Here is a 17,352-nt window from a genome sequence, read left to right as displayed (position 1 = left end):
TATCACTCTGAAACTAAATCGAGTCATTGCATTGAAACACAGGTTGTAGTGTCTGTGTCATAACCGCGATCGGCGACAGAGAATACAAATATTGCTGCTTAATATAGGGGTGAGATGAGTTTTAGAAAACGACTCTAAACTCAACGGTATCCTGGCTTTACCAACGAGAGGCTGGGGGCCTGCACGGCGCTCCAAAACACACAGACCTTCTCATGGGACCCTCCTCTGCACGGGACTTGGTTCAGCGACTACTGACAATCTCATTTGAGTGAAGAACGTGAGCAAATCCACCCGCACGTCAAGTGCATGTGCATATATGTATTCACAGCGCAAGAAACCGTAATTACAAAGAGCCCTCAGCATCAGAAGGTCTGGTCCTGCTCTGTTCGCGACGTCCCTCCAGCGGCTTCCTATTAGCGTCGGGAGTGTGTTGGACTGGAGATAAGGCGGGGAGCTACAGCATGTCTTCAACGCGGTGGGAGAGGAGAGGAGCGAAGTGGGGGGGGGGAGTCACGTGAAGGCGCCGGCCGGTGTGTAAAACAAGCACACCTCCCCCCCCCCCTCCCACTACTACAGCTCCAAACCCAGCACCGCTCCTATCTCCAGCTCCAGGGAAACTCTCAGGGTGCAATTTACCGCTCGCACTGCACCGATAATACTGTCTCCGGGGCAGGAAGGAGAGAGTAATGGGCCGGGATAGAAAAGAGAGAAAGACACAGGGAGATAGAGGGTGGAGGAGGGTAAGAGGACAGAAAGAGAGAGCAGCGTCGCCATGGAAATTACAAATGCAATTTGCGTCAGTGCAGAACGTTCCAACATGTGATTAAAGCACAGAATTCAGGATGCGACCCGACCCCCTGCTACTGAGAGACGAAAGAAGGAAGAAGAAAAATAAGGTGCACCGTCATCGTACCCAGACTGCAACAGCTCCGCCAAGTGGATGTTACAGTGAGTGGGAAGGGGATTTTATTTATTTATTTATATATATATATATATATATATATATATATATATATATATATATACACACATTTTAATGTAAGGAAACTGATTGACAAACAGCACACAGCCGGTTTCTGCATGTGTAAACTTTAAATTAAAAAGGGGGAAAAAGTAATCTATAGAACTGAAAGAGGTCCTCATTATGGTCCTCGGGGTCTTTTCCTCAGGCGGCGGTTAACATAGCGGCGGTTAACATAGCAGGGATGTCAATGTACAGAGGGATCTCTGTAACTGCGTGCATGTACTGATTATATCCAATGCTACTCAATGCAACTGTTAAATGTGCATTATGGTGTCACACACACCTTTTTTCACCTTTGACCTGAGAGTGAGCACATAGACCAAGCACTGTATATTGCCGCCAATGTCTTATTTCACTTTTAATTTGTAGATATGGGTGTATTGTTTTAAACACGCTTTCAGACCAAAGGTAATCTTGGACAATAGCCTGGACAATCCTGGTCAACTGGCGTTGGCCGGCTGGCCGACGGTCTCTTGCTGGCTAGCCAACAGTCTCTTGCTGGCTGGCCGACGGTTTCTTGCTGGCCGGCGGCTGCGGGCGAGCCGGCCGACTCCCTGCTCTGTGCTGTTGCTCTGAGGCTGGTCGCCTCTCGGCGGTCCTGGTGCTCCGGTGGTCCGGTCCGTGGTTGGCGATTGCATCCACCCCGGCTGGCATGGTTCTGCAGTGTTCCACCTCGCGGCACCTCGGGCTCAACAGCTTCTCTGCTCCTCCGTTCGTCTCGGCCATCGGGGCGCTCGGACTCCTTCGTCGGACCCGTTGCATCCACAGATCCTCCCGCGGAGGGTTTGTTTGCTCCTGGCCTGATCGCTCCACGCTTTCCATCCCCTCCCTCTGGTCGGCCGAGCGCATCGCTGCAGCTCGTCATCACAACAACAGTCTCCAAGAGCGAGATGGTGGCAACGAAATTAGGAACTGTTACAGCTCCCCCAGCACCCTCTACTCTTCCTGCTGACTCCACTCCCCAAAACCGGACTGGTACACTCCAAGATGTCGTCCTTTTATGCAGTTCTTTGGTTCCCCTATTTTAGTTTGTCTGTTCTGCTTTATTTTCTATTTGTAATTGTCTATTCCTCTATTGTGTTCATTGCCTATATGTCTCCTTTGCCTCATGTATTTTCTGAAATGTTTACTTGTATTGATGTTATGTTTTTACCTTGCTTCTATGTAGAGCACTTTGTAAACCATGTTTTTAAAGGTGCTATATAAATAAATGTATTATTATTATTATTATTATTATTATTATTATTATTATTAATTAAACAATTAAAATTCACAGGTCCAGTTCCTATAATTGAAAAAATTGGTGACTGGTCCGGATACAACTGTCACTCTGTCTGCTCCAACATTGGGCCATGCCTGCCTTCGCCAATGCAAAACATGTCACAAACCGAACCCTTTTTTGTGGACGGTGAACTGCTGGTGTTTTCATGTGGAAGATCATAACGATTCAAATGACTAGTCCGGTTAAATATGACCATCGCTACTAGTTACGCTGCTCATGAACGTGAATGTGTTCATGTAATGAAGGAACATTGGACAATTACAGAGTTGGTTTGAAAGTGTTGCGCCTCCTCTTTCACCGCAGCAGACCAAATGCTTATCACAAATATGCTCCATTCATTTAATAAATTCATATCTTACAAATATAGTTTGCAATTTTTAGTGGTTTTCCAACAACGTCGTTCTTTGAAAGTGAAGGACCATCTTTCAGATGCCACGCCCCCACCACCCCCCCAAGTCTCAAACCTAAGTCACAAGGTTGGTGTTAAAAGGGCATGTGTGTGTGTGTGTGTGTGTGTGTGTACCAGATGTTTGGCGTTCTCGGCTTCCTGGCGTTTTTGTTGCCTTTCCTGGGTCATGGCTTTAGTCATCTCCTCCCTTGCCGCCTCCCTCTCTCTTTGCGCCACTTTGACCCATTCCTCCTTCAGTAGTGTCTTCTGGCGTTCATACCTGAAACACACACATCCACACACACATAAAACACACACACGACAATGCTTCCTTACCTCTCACACCTGTGATAATGTGATCAGTCAAAGTCCCATTAAAGCATATCTTTCCACAAGGGGGCAGCGTCTACCAACTGTTCTCAGAGCAGTCAAACACAACATTAGGATCGCTGAGCGTGATGAAGAGAGCAGTCATTTAAAAGACGGCTGAAATCTGTTGCCATCCGGTTTGATCTCCAGCAGTGATACAGAGGTTAATAAGATAACATTGATAATATAACTTCAACCTAATTCACCAGTATCTACATTCAATGCAAAAGGTCCTTTGTGTTTAGGGCTGCAATGAAATATTATTGATCCTACAGGCAGTCTGACCTCAACCCTTCTTTCAATCTGTGTTTCCCCGCTTTTTGAATATTGAAAGTCACTGACCCAAAAACTATTGTAAGTTGATTGCAAACTTTGGTTTCTTAGCCTCAAACTACTTGTCAACTCCATGACATTAAAATGGCATTTCCCTGGAATCTAGAGTCAACTAATGAGCTGGCCTAGACTATATATATATTGCACTGAGCCCCACAGCCCAGCAAAGAAAAATGTATATATAGCATGTATTCATACAAAGTATGGCGGATGGAATAAGAAGCTTAGTGGTGTTCTGATTGTACAGGGCAAGGTACACATTCACAAATAAATGATCTTTGACGGTGTCCCACTTACTGGCCATTGCATTTCAGAGGACCATGTGACTAATGTCTATACATGGGTGTTGTTATGAAAAAGTATGAAGTACAAGCCTGCTTGTGTCTCTGAAATGTTCACAATGCTGCACTGTTGCCTCTCAACCTGCTGTGATTCATTTTAGTTACCTTAACTGAGCCTTGATAAAATTAAATTAAAAAGAAATAAAAGGTGCAGCATAGTTTTAACCACAACACTTCATTGAAGCCGTTTGTGAACGAGGTAAACAAAACCCAGATGCAGTAGTTTTACTGGCTGTACTGATGGATTTGACATTTTCAAGATTCATTCATAACGTTGGCATTTATATTCTAAAAATCAACATCCGTGAGCTGCGAAGCTGCTTCTTAGTTCTCCGTGTTTATTCGTGTTTATTCTAAACACAGTTTTTCAGGCAACACTAATATTAGTAGTATTCTAGTATTATTTGTAGGATTACATTCCAGTGGTGGCTCCATCGGATTGTTTCCGATGACCCCAGAGAGTTGTAAAGTCAAAAAGTCCAAATCTACCCCCCCAAAAAATATTCTGTTTCAATTCATATTTGTTGTTGTTTAGCCTTTTAAAAAAAAAACATTTTCACTGCAGTCTCCTGGCTTGCCGCACACAGCTGTATTGACAGGGCGGTCTCACAGCATAATGAATTACATTCATCCGTCCACAATAATACCAAATAAAAACAGAACATTTTTCTTATTTGATTTTGGATGATCTTGTTTTGTTTGTTTTTTAAGCAGAAAACAAGCAAAGTCACTTTACATGGAAGAAATTCAGAGCTACACATTCGAAGACTCCGTATTAAGAATCCACATTTCCTTTCAACCCACCTTTTCTGTTCTTCCTTGGCAAAGGAGGCTGGTTTGCTAGTGCTGGACTGGGTACCGGGTTGGCCCTGGTGCTGAGGGCCCGGCGGGGGTCCTGACCCTGAGCTGGCGCTGCGAGGAACACCTGGACAAAGACACAGTGGAGATCAAGCAGAAAGAAAAGTGGGGGCTGAATTACACTCAAGGACTGATGGATTATGAGGCCGACATATTCACAACGTCAGATTGGAAAGATTAGCGATGTGATAACGGATCGATTGAGTCTGAAAAAAGGGAACCGATCCTTACCGCTTCAGGAGCCAGCCGAGTGTGAGAGAGAGCGTGGGGCTGATTCACAGAAGGGAAGGCTTCAGAGATGAGGGCTATCTGACCCGACAACTACCTCAGGATGAGTCTGAAAGTATTTTGACTCTCCAAAAAGGGATTGTTTTTTTAATCCCATAACAAGTTGGGGAGTTACAAGTGAGAAAAAAAGTAAATAGAATGGTCCAATGCCAATGCCCCAAACAAGAATCAAGCTCCAAAGATGAAGAATTATACTCCCATAATGAAACACCTCATGAGTCATGACTAGTTAATAACTTTTATGTCTGCAGAGTTCCCCCTTCATATCTAAATGTGGAATTATTAGGCTTCACGTTTGAGACACATTTCCTTTCCAGAACACCCACATGCACAGAGGTGGTCTTAGCAATATGTACACAGCACATTAAAGTATACGTTTTCTCAACAAATAAAAACGTGATACGTGATACCTGTGTCTTTCTGAGGGCTTGAGGTTGGTAAAAATGTGGGTTCTGGGGCAATGTTGGCCACTCCTCTCATCCTCTGGAGAACATCTTCTGACAGCTGGGGTGATGGGGGGGTGGGGGGGGGGGGGGGGGGGGGGGGAGAATGTACATAGCATAGCTAAGTAAGAGACACAGAATTAGCCCATAATTGCCCTGAAGTTTTGTTTGTATTGTTCTCCTTATTCTTAGCTGTGTTTGCTTTAAAACAATGAGAGGCCTTTCTGAAAGTTTCTACAAACGTAATAACAGTTCACTGGAGCAGAAACCGTAGCATGCACATCGCATGGTGTCATATTCAAATGAAAATCAGCTTTTTATCTTCTTTTTTTTTTTTTAATCCCTTGGTTAGGACAGAGCAATTTATAAACCTTCAAAACGGTCCAGAATACAGTGAGTCACTGTAGCTCTACTTTACGTCTACATTTGTGTGTGTGTGTGTCTGTGTGTGTGTGTGTCCAGGGAAAAGGCAAAACATAGTTTAAACCACAGTAGGCTGCAGCAGCCACTGACTCACTGTTCTTATGACTCACAAGATTTGAATGTGCAGGCAGGGCTGTTAAATACAGTAATCTGTTGGGCTCATCGTTTTCATTCTTTCTTTTTTCCCCAGACTTTTATAATCATTGTGCTGCATGGAAGTACCAGAACTAGTCTATGAAGTCTAAACTTGCTTGAAATTTCATCCATTTATCTTTAATATTCCAAGTAGCTAGTCAACTTTACTAGTTTGCAGTCTAGTCTGAAGGTGCCTTCTATCCTGTAGGAAATTGTGAGATTACATACCACAAGTTCACAGTTCAGAATTGTGTGTGTGTGTGTGTGTGTGTGTGTGTGTGTGTGTGTGTGTGTGTGTGTGTGTGTGTGTGTGTGTGTGTGTGTGTGTGTGTGTGTGTGTGTGTGTGTGTGTGTGTGTGTGTGTGCACATGGAGGGATTTGAAAAGCATTACCGCTGGGTGTGGTCAGAAGAGTAAATCACATGTACGTGTAACCACACTCAACGGGTTATGAAGGTCAGGTTTGCACTTTTTCCAGGCAAACGATCCTGAAACAAAATCTGTGAGGGTTTTGGCGACAAAAAAAGGAACACTTGTTGACAGTCTGTCGGGCAAACCTCTGAAATGACATTCCTCCAGCTAATCCATGGTGAGGAATTAGGTAACGGAGGTGAGGCTGCAAAGGTGAACAAGGATCAAAGGCTGGGCTTACACACCCTGCAAAAGGCGGCCGCAGTCATTTGTGTTGTTCCTGACAATTCTTTTCATTTCACAGCGTTACCCACGTTCGTATTGTCAGTGTCTTCTCCCCCTGCCAGTGCAGGTTGTCAAGCGGTGACATTACATTGTGTCTTTTGCTCATGCATTTTAAGGTTAGGAGTGCTAGTTTCTTTGCAACAAACTGGCTCTTTTTGCATGACCGCACCAATATATCAATCAAATTCCCCATTCCACTATTAACTACATTGAACATATTTAAACAAAGTAGTTTAATATTGGTTTAGGCTTCAAGTACAGTATTACTTGCCACTACGCACATTTCTGACATTTACGATTGCACGTGAAGGCAGCAGGAGCGACAGGCAGAGAACAGCGCACCAAACTCCATTCAAAATGTTCCCATGTATCGCTCCCTTGGTTACGGCACACGTCTCTTCATAGCTACACCACCACATGAATCTCTCCTCGGGTTCTCAATGCGTCTATTAATGTGCAATTGAAACGTTTTATATGAATAATGAGAGCGTTATTGGTTCGCCTCTTAACTGGTGGCTGGTTGTTGACAGCGATACGTTGTTAGCAAACGCTGGACAGCGGCTCGTAAACTGTCAACAAATGTGCGATTTCTAATTGATTTATTACCGCTGAGGGAATCATTTACATGCCGAATTTACCGGAAGACACCGGAGATTTCTAAATGACGTAGGTTCATCTGCCCGGTGTGTTCTTGTGCCCGTAAAGGAAGGCACACTTTTACCTCCTGCTTATTACGACTGAAGTTCGGCGTGACGGAACAGGGTGACGTCCCGGGTCGAGCATCAACCTGCCGCCAGCCCGGGCATCCCGTTACATCCTCCGCACTCCATCAGTCGCTTTTCGGGCTGTGGACCTCGCGTTCGTTGAGCTGAGAGCTACCGGTTAACGTCGCTGTGTTGTTCTCATGTAACCACAGCATGCTAACGGCTCGTCGGCACCCTAAAGTAACGTTAGCATGGCGTATCAAACGCCGGCTACATCAGCATTATACCTTCACTCCGCGTAGAATCCGGACTCTGTCCTCGTCGTCGACACCAAAAGACACTTTTCGGGTCGTGCTCTCTCCCGACCCCATAGCTTCCGGTGGTACGGGGCAGCTTTGATAGTGACCTTGCGTAGAATGAAGTTAGTAGCATGAATTGATGTCTCCTGCCCAATGACAAAATGTGTGACAGATGGGATCCGGGTTGCCATGTTCGTCTTAAAGCATCCCCCTCCTTCTAGCAGATGTGTGTAAAGTGTGGAGCCTGTTTTTCTATAAATGTATCAATAACACAAGTAAGTTGGATTATTCACAGCTAACACCATGTTTATTGTAAGTGTCCAGGTGCATTTAGGTTGAATACAAATGGTCGAACCACCGTTAGTTGCCTGTTTACAGCCCAACCTGGCAACCTTGCTGTCAACGAAAGCGCCGTTGAATTCATGAACTGTCAAAAGCCGATCATGGACCACATGAACCATAGAAGCTGTCAAACATATGGACACACAGGCATTATCATGAGAGTTTAATTGCTGCATAAACAATCCAGGCCCATCTCATATGCAGCCTAAATGTCAGTTTTGTGTAGTGTGTATAAAGAACATTAAAAGAGACAAGAGACATTAAGTTAATGTTCAATAAAGAGACAAATAGAAATATAATACATCTTAGCATGTCAGACAAACAAATGAAAAAAAATAAAATACAAAGTCATTCACGTAACACATGTATTTATCTATATAATCTATAAATGTACTCTAATAATTTTTTTAAAACATGTTTTTGTAAACACATTAGCTGATGATTCATATATATTTAATTTGAAAGTATTATTTTCCAGTGGTTGATTTTTTTTATTTGATTTGTGGGAAGTAAAGTTGTGGGATATAACAGATCCCGAAAAACAAGCTAATAATATTAATAATAATTCACTTTATTGAGAAAACGCTTTCCATACAAGAGATGTAGCTCAAAGTAATTTACAATAAAACAAATTCAAATGTGACACATTTCAACAAAGGCATAAAGACAATACAAAGAGAAAAGTTTGATAAAATATGTGTGAAAGCTTTAAAAAACTGATCATTAAGAATAATAAAACATAATATAATTATTTAAAATAAGACTGCCAAATTATAGGTTTTTAACTGTTATTACCTTCGCAAAATACTTTTGCGGAGGTTATGTTTTGATCGCTGTGTATTTATTTGTAAATATGTCTGTTTGTTATTCGCATAACTCAAAAAGTATTAAACCGAGTGCATGAAATTTGGTGGGATGATTGGCTGTTATCCGGGGACCATTTGATTAGATTTTGGGAGCGATCGGGTCAAAGGTCAAGGTCATGAAAAGGTCAAAATCGTATTTTTATCATAACGCGGTAAATTTGTATCCAATTGGCATGCAACTAATGCCAAAATGTTCAGAATTCAATGCCCGATCTTGTGATATACGACATGATACAATGACGTCATAACCCTTCTTAGCGGTTGAGGGTCGAAGGTCAGGGGGGGTCACGACCTTGCAAAATGTGCGGGGTTTGTCATAACACAGTCAATTCTTATCCGATTTGCATAAAAACAGCACCAAAATGTTCACTGTTCTGTTCCCCATCCTCTCATGCAACATACAAAGGTCAAAATCATAAATCAAGGCTGATGTTCATACATAATTCTTTTGTGATGTTTACCACAATATCTGGTATCAAGTTACATCAATTTACTGTTCCCCACACTCTCATGCCAAGTACCAAAAAGTGGCTGCGGCGAAGGTATGCGCTCTACCGAGTGCCCGTTCTAGTTTTAATTGTATTATGTGCATAATTGTGTGTATTTAATAACTTGACAGTTAAAGATCTGAGAGCTTGTGAAGGATTACAAAAGGACAGAGTGTCTGCATTGTGTACGCCGGTCTACAAATCATTGGGGGCTTTAAAAACAAAAGCTATTAATGGTAGACCAGTAAAAAGAGCACTAAAATAATCTAATCTAATTGAAATAAAAGTAAATAAAGTAAAATAACAGGTTTTTCTGCACCCTATAGGAACAGCCATACTCTGGAAATATTTCTTATGTGCTAAAAAAGCAGTTTGGGGTCACCTTTATACTTAAAATGTTACTCTGAATTAGTGGCAGCTGGTGGAATTTTAAAAACGCATTACTACTTTGTAGTTAAATATTTAACATTTATTCCAACACTGACATGATAAGGACATCTTATTCATACAATTCAATATATTAATATATATATATATATCATATAATAATATTCTGTATAATATGATATATAAATACCATATAATATAAATATACAATATAAATATCATGAATATCATATAATATAAATATCATAAATATAATATAATAAAATATAAATATTGTATAATATAAATCATATACTGTATATCTAAAAATCTAACAGAACATGTTTATATATTAAGATGCCCCTATGAACTTTGTTAGGGTTAAAATGTGCCCGTTTTTATCCACCTCCTCATTGTGTTTCTTCACCTCAATCCTGTTCGTCGTCCAGCTGGTAGAGACGTTCACTTTGCCCAATATGGCTGCTTGACAGAGTTCTCATGTGTGTCCTGGTGTTCTCATGTGTTATGTGTGCTTCATGTCCCTTACTCCCGTATCTGTCCATGCTGGATCTGTCCCCATTGATTTATAAAGCAAGCATGGAAAGCTAAATAGTGCATTAGCACGACAGTATCCAGCTAGCCAAACCTTCCTGTTCCACCGGTTTCTACAGAAGCTTCCAAACCTTCATGGTCCACCGATTTCTACAGAAGTTTCCAAACCTTCCTGGTCCACCGGTTTTCTACAGAAGTTTCCAAACCTTCATGGTCCACCCATTTCTACAGAAGTTTCCAAACCTTCCTGTTCCACCGGTCTCTACAGAAGTTTCCAAACCTTCCTGGTCCACCGATTTCTACAGAAGTTTCCAAACCTTCCTGGTGTACCAGTCTCTACAGAAACTTCGACAGCTTCCTGGTCCACCGGTTTCTACACAAGTTTCCAAATCTTCCTGATCCACTAGTCTCTACAGAAGCTTCCACATCTTCCTGATCCACTAGTCTCTACAGAAGTTTCCAAACCTCCTTGGTGTACCAGTCTCTACAGAAGCTTCATGTGCTGCTTCCCTTTCAACGAGTATGTTGTCTTATTAAGTCTGGTTGATCTGGGCCCAGTTGTTTTACCTCTAGTTTCTTGCCAAGCGACTTTGGTCCAAAGCTGAATCTGTTTTAGGACGCTGATTGGCTAAACTGCTTCTTAGACCCGCCTCTTTGGGACAAATCGATTTTCATCGATTCAACTCCTTCATAGTGTCATATTGCTGTTCGGAGGATTATGATGAGTTCTTAGTAGATGCAAAAGTATACTTGTGTACAATATATTATGTTGAACATTGTTGCTCCTGGATGGATCACAGCCAACCCACACAGCAATTTCATCATTCTCAAAATTCTGACTCTTTGCTATTTCATTAACAGTACTTGTACTTTTACTTTCAATACTTAAAAAAATTACTTTTGATACTTAAGTACAGTAAATATCAGATACGTTAAGACTTTTACTCAAGTAGTGTTCTCATAGGTGACTTTCACTTTTACTGGAGTCATTTTCCAGTAAGGTATCTCTACTTTTACTCAACTATTGCTTTTGGGTACTTTATACACCACTGCTTGTGATTTAATTACATCCCATTGTGCAGCGTGAACCAGGACTCCGGTGTGTTTGAATGTAAACTAAACGCCGGATAAACCGGCTCCCTGAACACAGCCCTGAAGGTGTGCAGGTGCTCCCTGCGCCCTCTGATGTTGTGGAACATTAATGTCCCCGCCTCGTAGTCCAGCGCAATCTCAATCCTCAGCGGATGGTGGCTCATTTCCCCCAGAGCCACATTGCAGGAGGACTGGCACACCGTCAGCTTGCCGTTTTTCCACTGAAGCCGCCAGGAAACGGAGTTGTGGCCCAAGCGGCTGTGGTCCCCGCGGCGAGGGATGCTCTTGTAGCACACGCCCAGCGACCACATGCTGTTGGCCCCCACCTCTACCACCCACACGTGCTCCCCGCTCGAGAACCCCTGGCTGCACAGGACCTGGGGCGCGCTTGTGAAGCGCTCCGGGTGTTCCGCATATGGCTGCTTGGTGGGGCTGTACTTGACGGTCCGCTGGTCATTTGAGACCAACAGGCTGGGGTGGGCGGTGCAGACGTTGAAGGCGAGGTCCAGGGGGTTCAGGAGTATGTGAAGGGAATCCAGGAGGCCGCTCATCTCGGAGCGAAAGTCTTGGGTTTTGAGGCCCACCTGGAGACGCTTGGCGTCGAGCGGCGCTTTCGAGGGGATCCCGGAGGGAAGGCTGCCGGTGACAACTTCTCTCAGCCTGCCGTCAATCAGCACGAACCTGGAGAGCAGAAGGATTTCCTCAGTCGAGGGTTGTTGGCGACACACTCATGTAGGCTGCATGAATGCACAGACACACACGTGTGTGTGGACCCATCTGCTTATTGTTGTTTCTTATCAATCATTATACTTTTAGAGTAGGGTTGTTTATTTGTTTGTATTAATTCATTTCAGTTGTAAAAGCAGTGGTCTGTTGTACCTGTGTATGAAGATGCACGTGTCTGTCTCGCTGAGGGCCTGCGCGGCACTTCTCTGGGCCTCCACTAACTGCTGCTGTTGCTCTTCGAGTGCGCTGAGTCCCAACTGCCAGCTTCTCCTGCGCCTGTACCTCTCCTCCTCCAACAGCACGCGCAGACTCTCCCTGTACCTGAACGCAACACGACAGCAGTGCATCAGAATAAGGGCGAGATTGGAGCTTGAAGGGATTTTAGATACGGTTGTTGGAGTCTATAGATGTATTATTTCTTTTATTAGGAGCATTGCTTATACTCCAGCCTTGAGACCTTTCTCAAGGCCGGTTCCAAGCTCTGGACTCTCGAGGTTAGGTTTTCGTGGTGAGCTCCTGTTGTCACGATTAACTGGGATTGGCACTGCTGTTTCAGAGCTATGAGACCTGTGATGTGACTGGGAGAGTGTATTTGGGTGTGGAGTATATCAATGGAGAAGTAAAGGGAGTAGAATGTCCCCCCAAAAATTACAGATAGCTATTTACAGACTGCGTGAGCTAATTAGCACAAGAAGCCTAATTCTCCGTTACAATAATTCACCACATGTTTACTATCGTGAAGACAAACTCATTAAAATATGCAATAATCAAGATCAGTTTACATGATGGATACATTAAAAGACTTACAGTACTAAAGAGCAATCATATTCACACTAATCATTGGTGACCAACCAACATAAGCCCCACCTCCCCCATTCAAAGCATACGTATTTTTCCTTTCAGTTATTTTTTGAAAATGACATAATAGTCTATATGACATTTGACCGCTATAACTTTCGTCAAGAAGTTCTGGAAGTCTAAAAATAGGCTGACAAACTGGAATTGTGTCATGAACCGTTGAACCTGCTCTTCATGCCTGGAAGAAAGAACTGCTTCTGGTTATCTGATGCACATAGTTGCTGTAAATGTTGCCGTGAATGACTTTACACATATTCTTCAATTTACAGTAAAGGGAGTAAACAAGTTGACCCATCTTCTCAACTTACATTTACAAAAGAGTGTACATTAGGATTTCTTTAATTTATTTTTTCTTTATTAACTAATTAAATACATTTCCATTTGTTTATTTTATCTAATCATATCTATGTTTCAATAGCCTATGTAACAATTCCATAACATGTGGTATTATGCATATCATTCACCATTAGTGGGCTTCATAGCACAGAGCATCACAGTCATGAAAAGCAACAGGTTATAATATACATATATTGTTATTTAGTTTTCTGGCTGTGATATTCTAAAGCGATTGATATTAGTGTTACTGTCCACAAAGGAAGATGAAGAGGTGAAAGGTCCTGTTACACACTTACTGTCATCCACTGGACCCTGAAAGCCACTGAAAACATGGTTTTCAAAGCTTTTAAAATATTAATATCTTAATAAAGTAGGACACTTGCATCTTTCAATGCACCTGCTTCGGGGCATGCGTGGCTTTTACCTGTCCACCAGTGCAGCCATACACTCCATGACAGTCACCGCCTTGTCGACCAGTTTGTCCCCTATAGCCTCGGATGCTCCCTGCTCCTGAGCCGTCTTCTGAAGGAGACTCTCGATCACCTGCAGCCTGTAGGAAACCACCTGCAAACACAGGAGGGACATTTTGAGATTTGTGTTCAACACTTTTCTCGTTTCTCGCAGCGGGGGCTGTTAACAAGGAACGGGAAAAACACGTTTCCAACGTGGCAAGTGAAATGGGATGCAAGGGAAAGTCCCCGTGAGCCCTCGGTGCAATGACTCGGCACTCCCACTGAGCACTGATGTAAATCAAGTGTTTGAATCAGTCGCCTGGAACAGAGAACAGAAGACATCAACCTGTTCTCCTAAGCCAGATCATTTTTAGCATTCTCACCATTTACCAGTTCCAAAGCACAGTTGCACTACATTTTCTGGAAATAACTATTTAATTTAATGCCAATTAAAGGGAATACAGTAGTTTCCTTGAAATAAAGAGTTTGAATTTAAAGTAAGCATACAATAAACATTAATTAAGATTATTCGCCACGTTTTTTTAAATTCTCTCTGCACTGAATAAAGAAATCTGTGGGTTATCAGTTTGTTTGAATTACCCTGTAATAAGTTCTTTTCAGGAAACTATTGTAAAAATGTGACCGTAAAATAGAAAATCACCCTGTCTTTCACTTTATCACTGATTCACAATATTGTAGATGGTAGCAAAACTGAATGCTGCTATATCACGGTCCAGAAAAAAAGTCTTTGGAAATAAAAGTCTGGAAAAAGGTAAAAGGAAACAACAGAACTACCTTGGTGCGGTTCTCCAACGCCCGTCTCATCTCCTCTTCGGCCGCGCCGAAGGTGAGGACATCGTGGTTCTGGTGGTGGCCTTCTATGAAGCATGTGCCGCACATCAGGCTCATGTCATTGGAACAGAAATACTCGAGGGGACGCCGGTGGACGCCGCAGCTGTTCGTCCCCAGCTCACCCAGGGGCTCCACCACAGTGTGCGCCCTCAGCCACTCCTTCTCCTGGTGCCTCTGGAGGTGCCCGGAGCACAGCGACACCTCACAACTCAGGCACGTCTTCACAGCCGGCGACTCCTTGTCGATGCAGTGGTCGCAGAGAACCTTCGTCGTCTCGGGCTCATTCTCTTTCAGGCTTTCCGGCTGCCTTTCCGGCTGCCTTTCCGTCTGCGCCGCGGTGGCTTGGTAGCCCTCGATGATGCTGCAGAGCTTGAAGTTTTTCTTCAGGGTGTCCACACCCTGATACTCCTCGCGGCACTCCGGGCAACAGTGAGGTGCTTTGTCCGTCCTGTCGGCGGTCTTGCGGATGCAGGCCCAACAATAGTTGTGGCCACAGGGGAGAACCACCGGATCGGAGAAGAGCTGGAGGCAGATGGGGCAGCTCAGCTCGTGGGCTAGCTGCTCCTCCGGCTTGGACAAAGACATGATGGGAGGCGCTGATGTTGGACCCTTCTTACGCCGCTTATTTCTCTTGCCGCGCTTGTCGTCGAAACCTCCAAACACGTCTTACCTTAGGCCCCTTCTTCGCTCTGTCTCCTCTTCTCAGGCAAGTGAGGCTACAGTTGAGTCAACAATGACAACAGGTAATACAGGCAGTGTACAAAACAAACAGAGTCAGCTGCTGTTAACAATTCATCCAATTGGTAGGAGGCGTATCCACACATGTGCAGGACAGCATTCCTTTCCAACATGGCCTGTTCTCTGCGGCGCATAAAGTTTCCACCATCACAAGGGCTGGCTGTTGATGGTAAAAACAATGTGACACGTGACAATAGTCATGTGTCCTCAGGGCTCATTTTGGAAACAAAAAATGCCAGTTATGTATGCTAGGAGCCATCTTAACCGGAGCCACAGAGAACAAATCTCACCCGAGCTGCACACCTTGTTCCAATCTTAGGCATTTTCTTATTTTAGCTTTGGTTTTCTTCAGTGAACTTGGAGATTCCCCTAACCCAACCCAACCCAATGAGGGTGTATACAACTCTTTATGGAGCAGAATAAATGCATGACCAATTGGTTTCATCTGACTCTTGGGTCATTGTGTGTGCGACAAGTGAGTTGTGTGCGTTTATGCACGCGTTGGGATGCACACTATACGGAGGAGCCTCGTGTTGCACATGCGCCGTCGGTTCACATGCGCCTTCTGTTGACCGTAAGCAATGCGGGGGGGGGGGGGGGACATCGCTTCTTTCAGTGTTGGTAAGAGACTTTTCAGTTGACGAAAGGTCAAGTGGAAAAAAAAAATACTACAGTTGAAAGCATTTCAGTGTTTTCTATAATTACACACCCAGCCGTTTGTAAGTTGTGGCTGTTTCCACAATAAATGGCAACTGCGGGTACTACATCCTGGGTCTTTGTTTGACAAAAGCAGAACGCACATGACCTCAGGAGGGTATTGAAGCATAACATGTAGCTCCTGAAATAGATCGAACATGTTTACTCATTGAATAGCTATATATATTCCATCCATCCATCCATCCATTATCACCCGCTTATCCGGGGTCGGGTCGCAGTGGCAGCAGGTTCAGCAGGCCGACCCAGGCCTCCCTCTCACCCGCAACACTTTCCAGCTCATTCTGGGGGATCCCGAGGCGTTCCAAGGCCAGCCGGGAGATATAATCCATCCAGGGTGTCCTCGGTCTTCCCCGGGGCCTCCTACCAGTTGGACGTGCCCGGAAAACCTCTAATGGGAGGCGTCCAGGAGGGATCATGACTAGATGCCCGAACCACCTCAGCTGACTCCTTTCGACACGAAGGAGCAGCGACTCGACTCCAAGCTCCCCCCTGATGTCCGAGCTCCTTACCCTATCTCTAAGGCTGAGCCCGGCCACCCTACGGAGGAAGCTCATTTCGGCCGCTTGTATCCGAGATCTCGTTCTTTCGGTCACGACCCAGAGTTCGTGACCATAGGTGAGGGTTGGAACGCTATATATATTCAAGAAATGCAAAAGCACCACTTTTTTTGTGTGTGCATCTACATCCAAAGCAAACTTTGGTGTGAGACTTTGACACCAGGACATCTGCTGGACACAGAGGCTTGTGATGGTGTCCCTCTTTGGGTAAGCTTTACCAATCAAGGTCAACAAGCTCAAACATCCAGGGTTTGGCAACATATCCTAACAATAACCATTTAAGAGTTTGATGAGGGAGTGTAACATGTGACTATTTGCCTCTGTCGCCCCCTGCAGGCTGGTAGCAGAGTGGAGGATGTCCAGAGGAGTGGAAGAGCAGACGCAGGCTTTCTTTGAAGGCTTCAACGAAGTCCTCCCTCAGCAGTACCTGCAGTACTTTGATGCTAAAGAGCTCGAGGTATGGATTATCATTTATGTGATACCTGATGTGTTATGGTGACGAGACCGGTCTGACATCTGAACTTCTTGTGCTGTACATTTAATTTGTGTTGCAGAAAGATCTGATTGACAGCAGGTCCAGTTGAGTCCTCCTGCCTTGATGTCGTGCGGTGGTCTGAGGCTGTGTTCTGGTGCACGTTCTTTTAGAGATATTAAAAAGATCTTAAAAGTCATTGAATAAAAATAAGTCCAAACCTAATCTTTAGAATGAATTAATAAGATGTGCAGATACCCTGGTTGTATCAACCATGATGATGTCTTGCTCAAGGGCTATAGGTTTGGTCTCAGCATTGGTAGGGACACTGCCAGCCATTTATTAAAAATAATCGT

General features: G+C 43.9%; 2 protein-coding genes across 6 annotated transcripts in view; both read right to left on the bottom strand.

The window, feature by feature from the left end:
* The window catches only part of LOC117733366 (MICOS complex subunit mic25a-like), a 58,794-nt gene extending 51,036 nt beyond the window's left edge, over window positions 1-7,758 (bottom strand). For 3 of the 5 annotated variants that reach the window (XR_004609727.1, XR_004609728.1, XM_034536961.1), the window contains exons 1-4: window positions 7,571-7,758; window positions 5,294-5,387; window positions 4,542-4,662; window positions 2,830-2,974 (exon numbers count right to left, since the gene is read on the bottom strand). Coding sequence is in view for 2 of the 5 variants with exons in the window: in XM_034536961.1 (XP_034392852.1) it covers window positions 2,830-2,974; window positions 4,542-4,662; window positions 5,294-5,387; window positions 7,571-7,654 (444 nt within the window). In the remaining 3 variants the exon portion in view is untranslated. The remainder of the gene's footprint in view (window positions 1-2,829; window positions 2,975-4,541; window positions 4,663-5,293; window positions 5,388-7,570) is intronic. The other 2 variants (XR_004609729.1, XM_034536962.1) reach the window with 1 other exon arrangement.
* A 3,366-nt stretch (window positions 7,759-11,124) lies between these two features.
* On the bottom strand, window positions 11,125-15,318 carry LOC117732967 (tripartite motif-containing protein 72-like). The gene is made up of 4 exons (XM_034536192.1): window positions 14,456-15,318; window positions 13,633-13,772; window positions 12,168-12,335; window positions 11,125-11,969 (listed from the first exon to the last, which is right to left on the bottom strand). Exons 1-4 carry the CDS (start codon window positions 15,095-15,097, stop codon window positions 11,261-11,263), a joined length of 1,659 nt encoding a protein of 552 aa, XP_034392083.1. The 5' UTR covers window positions 15,098-15,318; the 3' UTR covers window positions 11,125-11,260.
* Window positions 15,319-17,352: the final 2,034 nt, after the last annotated feature.

This window comes from Cyclopterus lumpus, chromosome 7, assembly GCF_009769545.1.
Source record: "Cyclopterus lumpus isolate fCycLum1 chromosome 7, fCycLum1.pri, whole genome shotgun sequence".
Taxonomy (NCBI): Eukaryota; Metazoa; Chordata; class Actinopteri; order Perciformes; family Cyclopteridae; genus Cyclopterus; species Cyclopterus lumpus.
Note: the sequence above shows the minus strand (reverse complement) of the source record. Positions and strands in the feature narration are given on the sequence as shown.

Coding starts and splice junctions, on each gene's coding strand:
- LOC117732967 (XM_034536192.1), bottom strand. CDS start 15,097: ATGTCTTTGTCCAAGCCGGAGGAGCAGCTAGCCCACGAGCTGAGCTGC. Junction 13,773..14,455: donor CGTTGGAGAACCGCACCAAG/GTAGTTCTGTTG, acceptor CTGTGTTTGCAG/GTGGTTTCCTACAGGCTGCA. Junction 11,970..12,167: donor ACGTGCATCTTCATACACAG/GTACAACAGACC, acceptor TCTGCTCTCCAG/GTTCGTGCTGATTGACGGCA.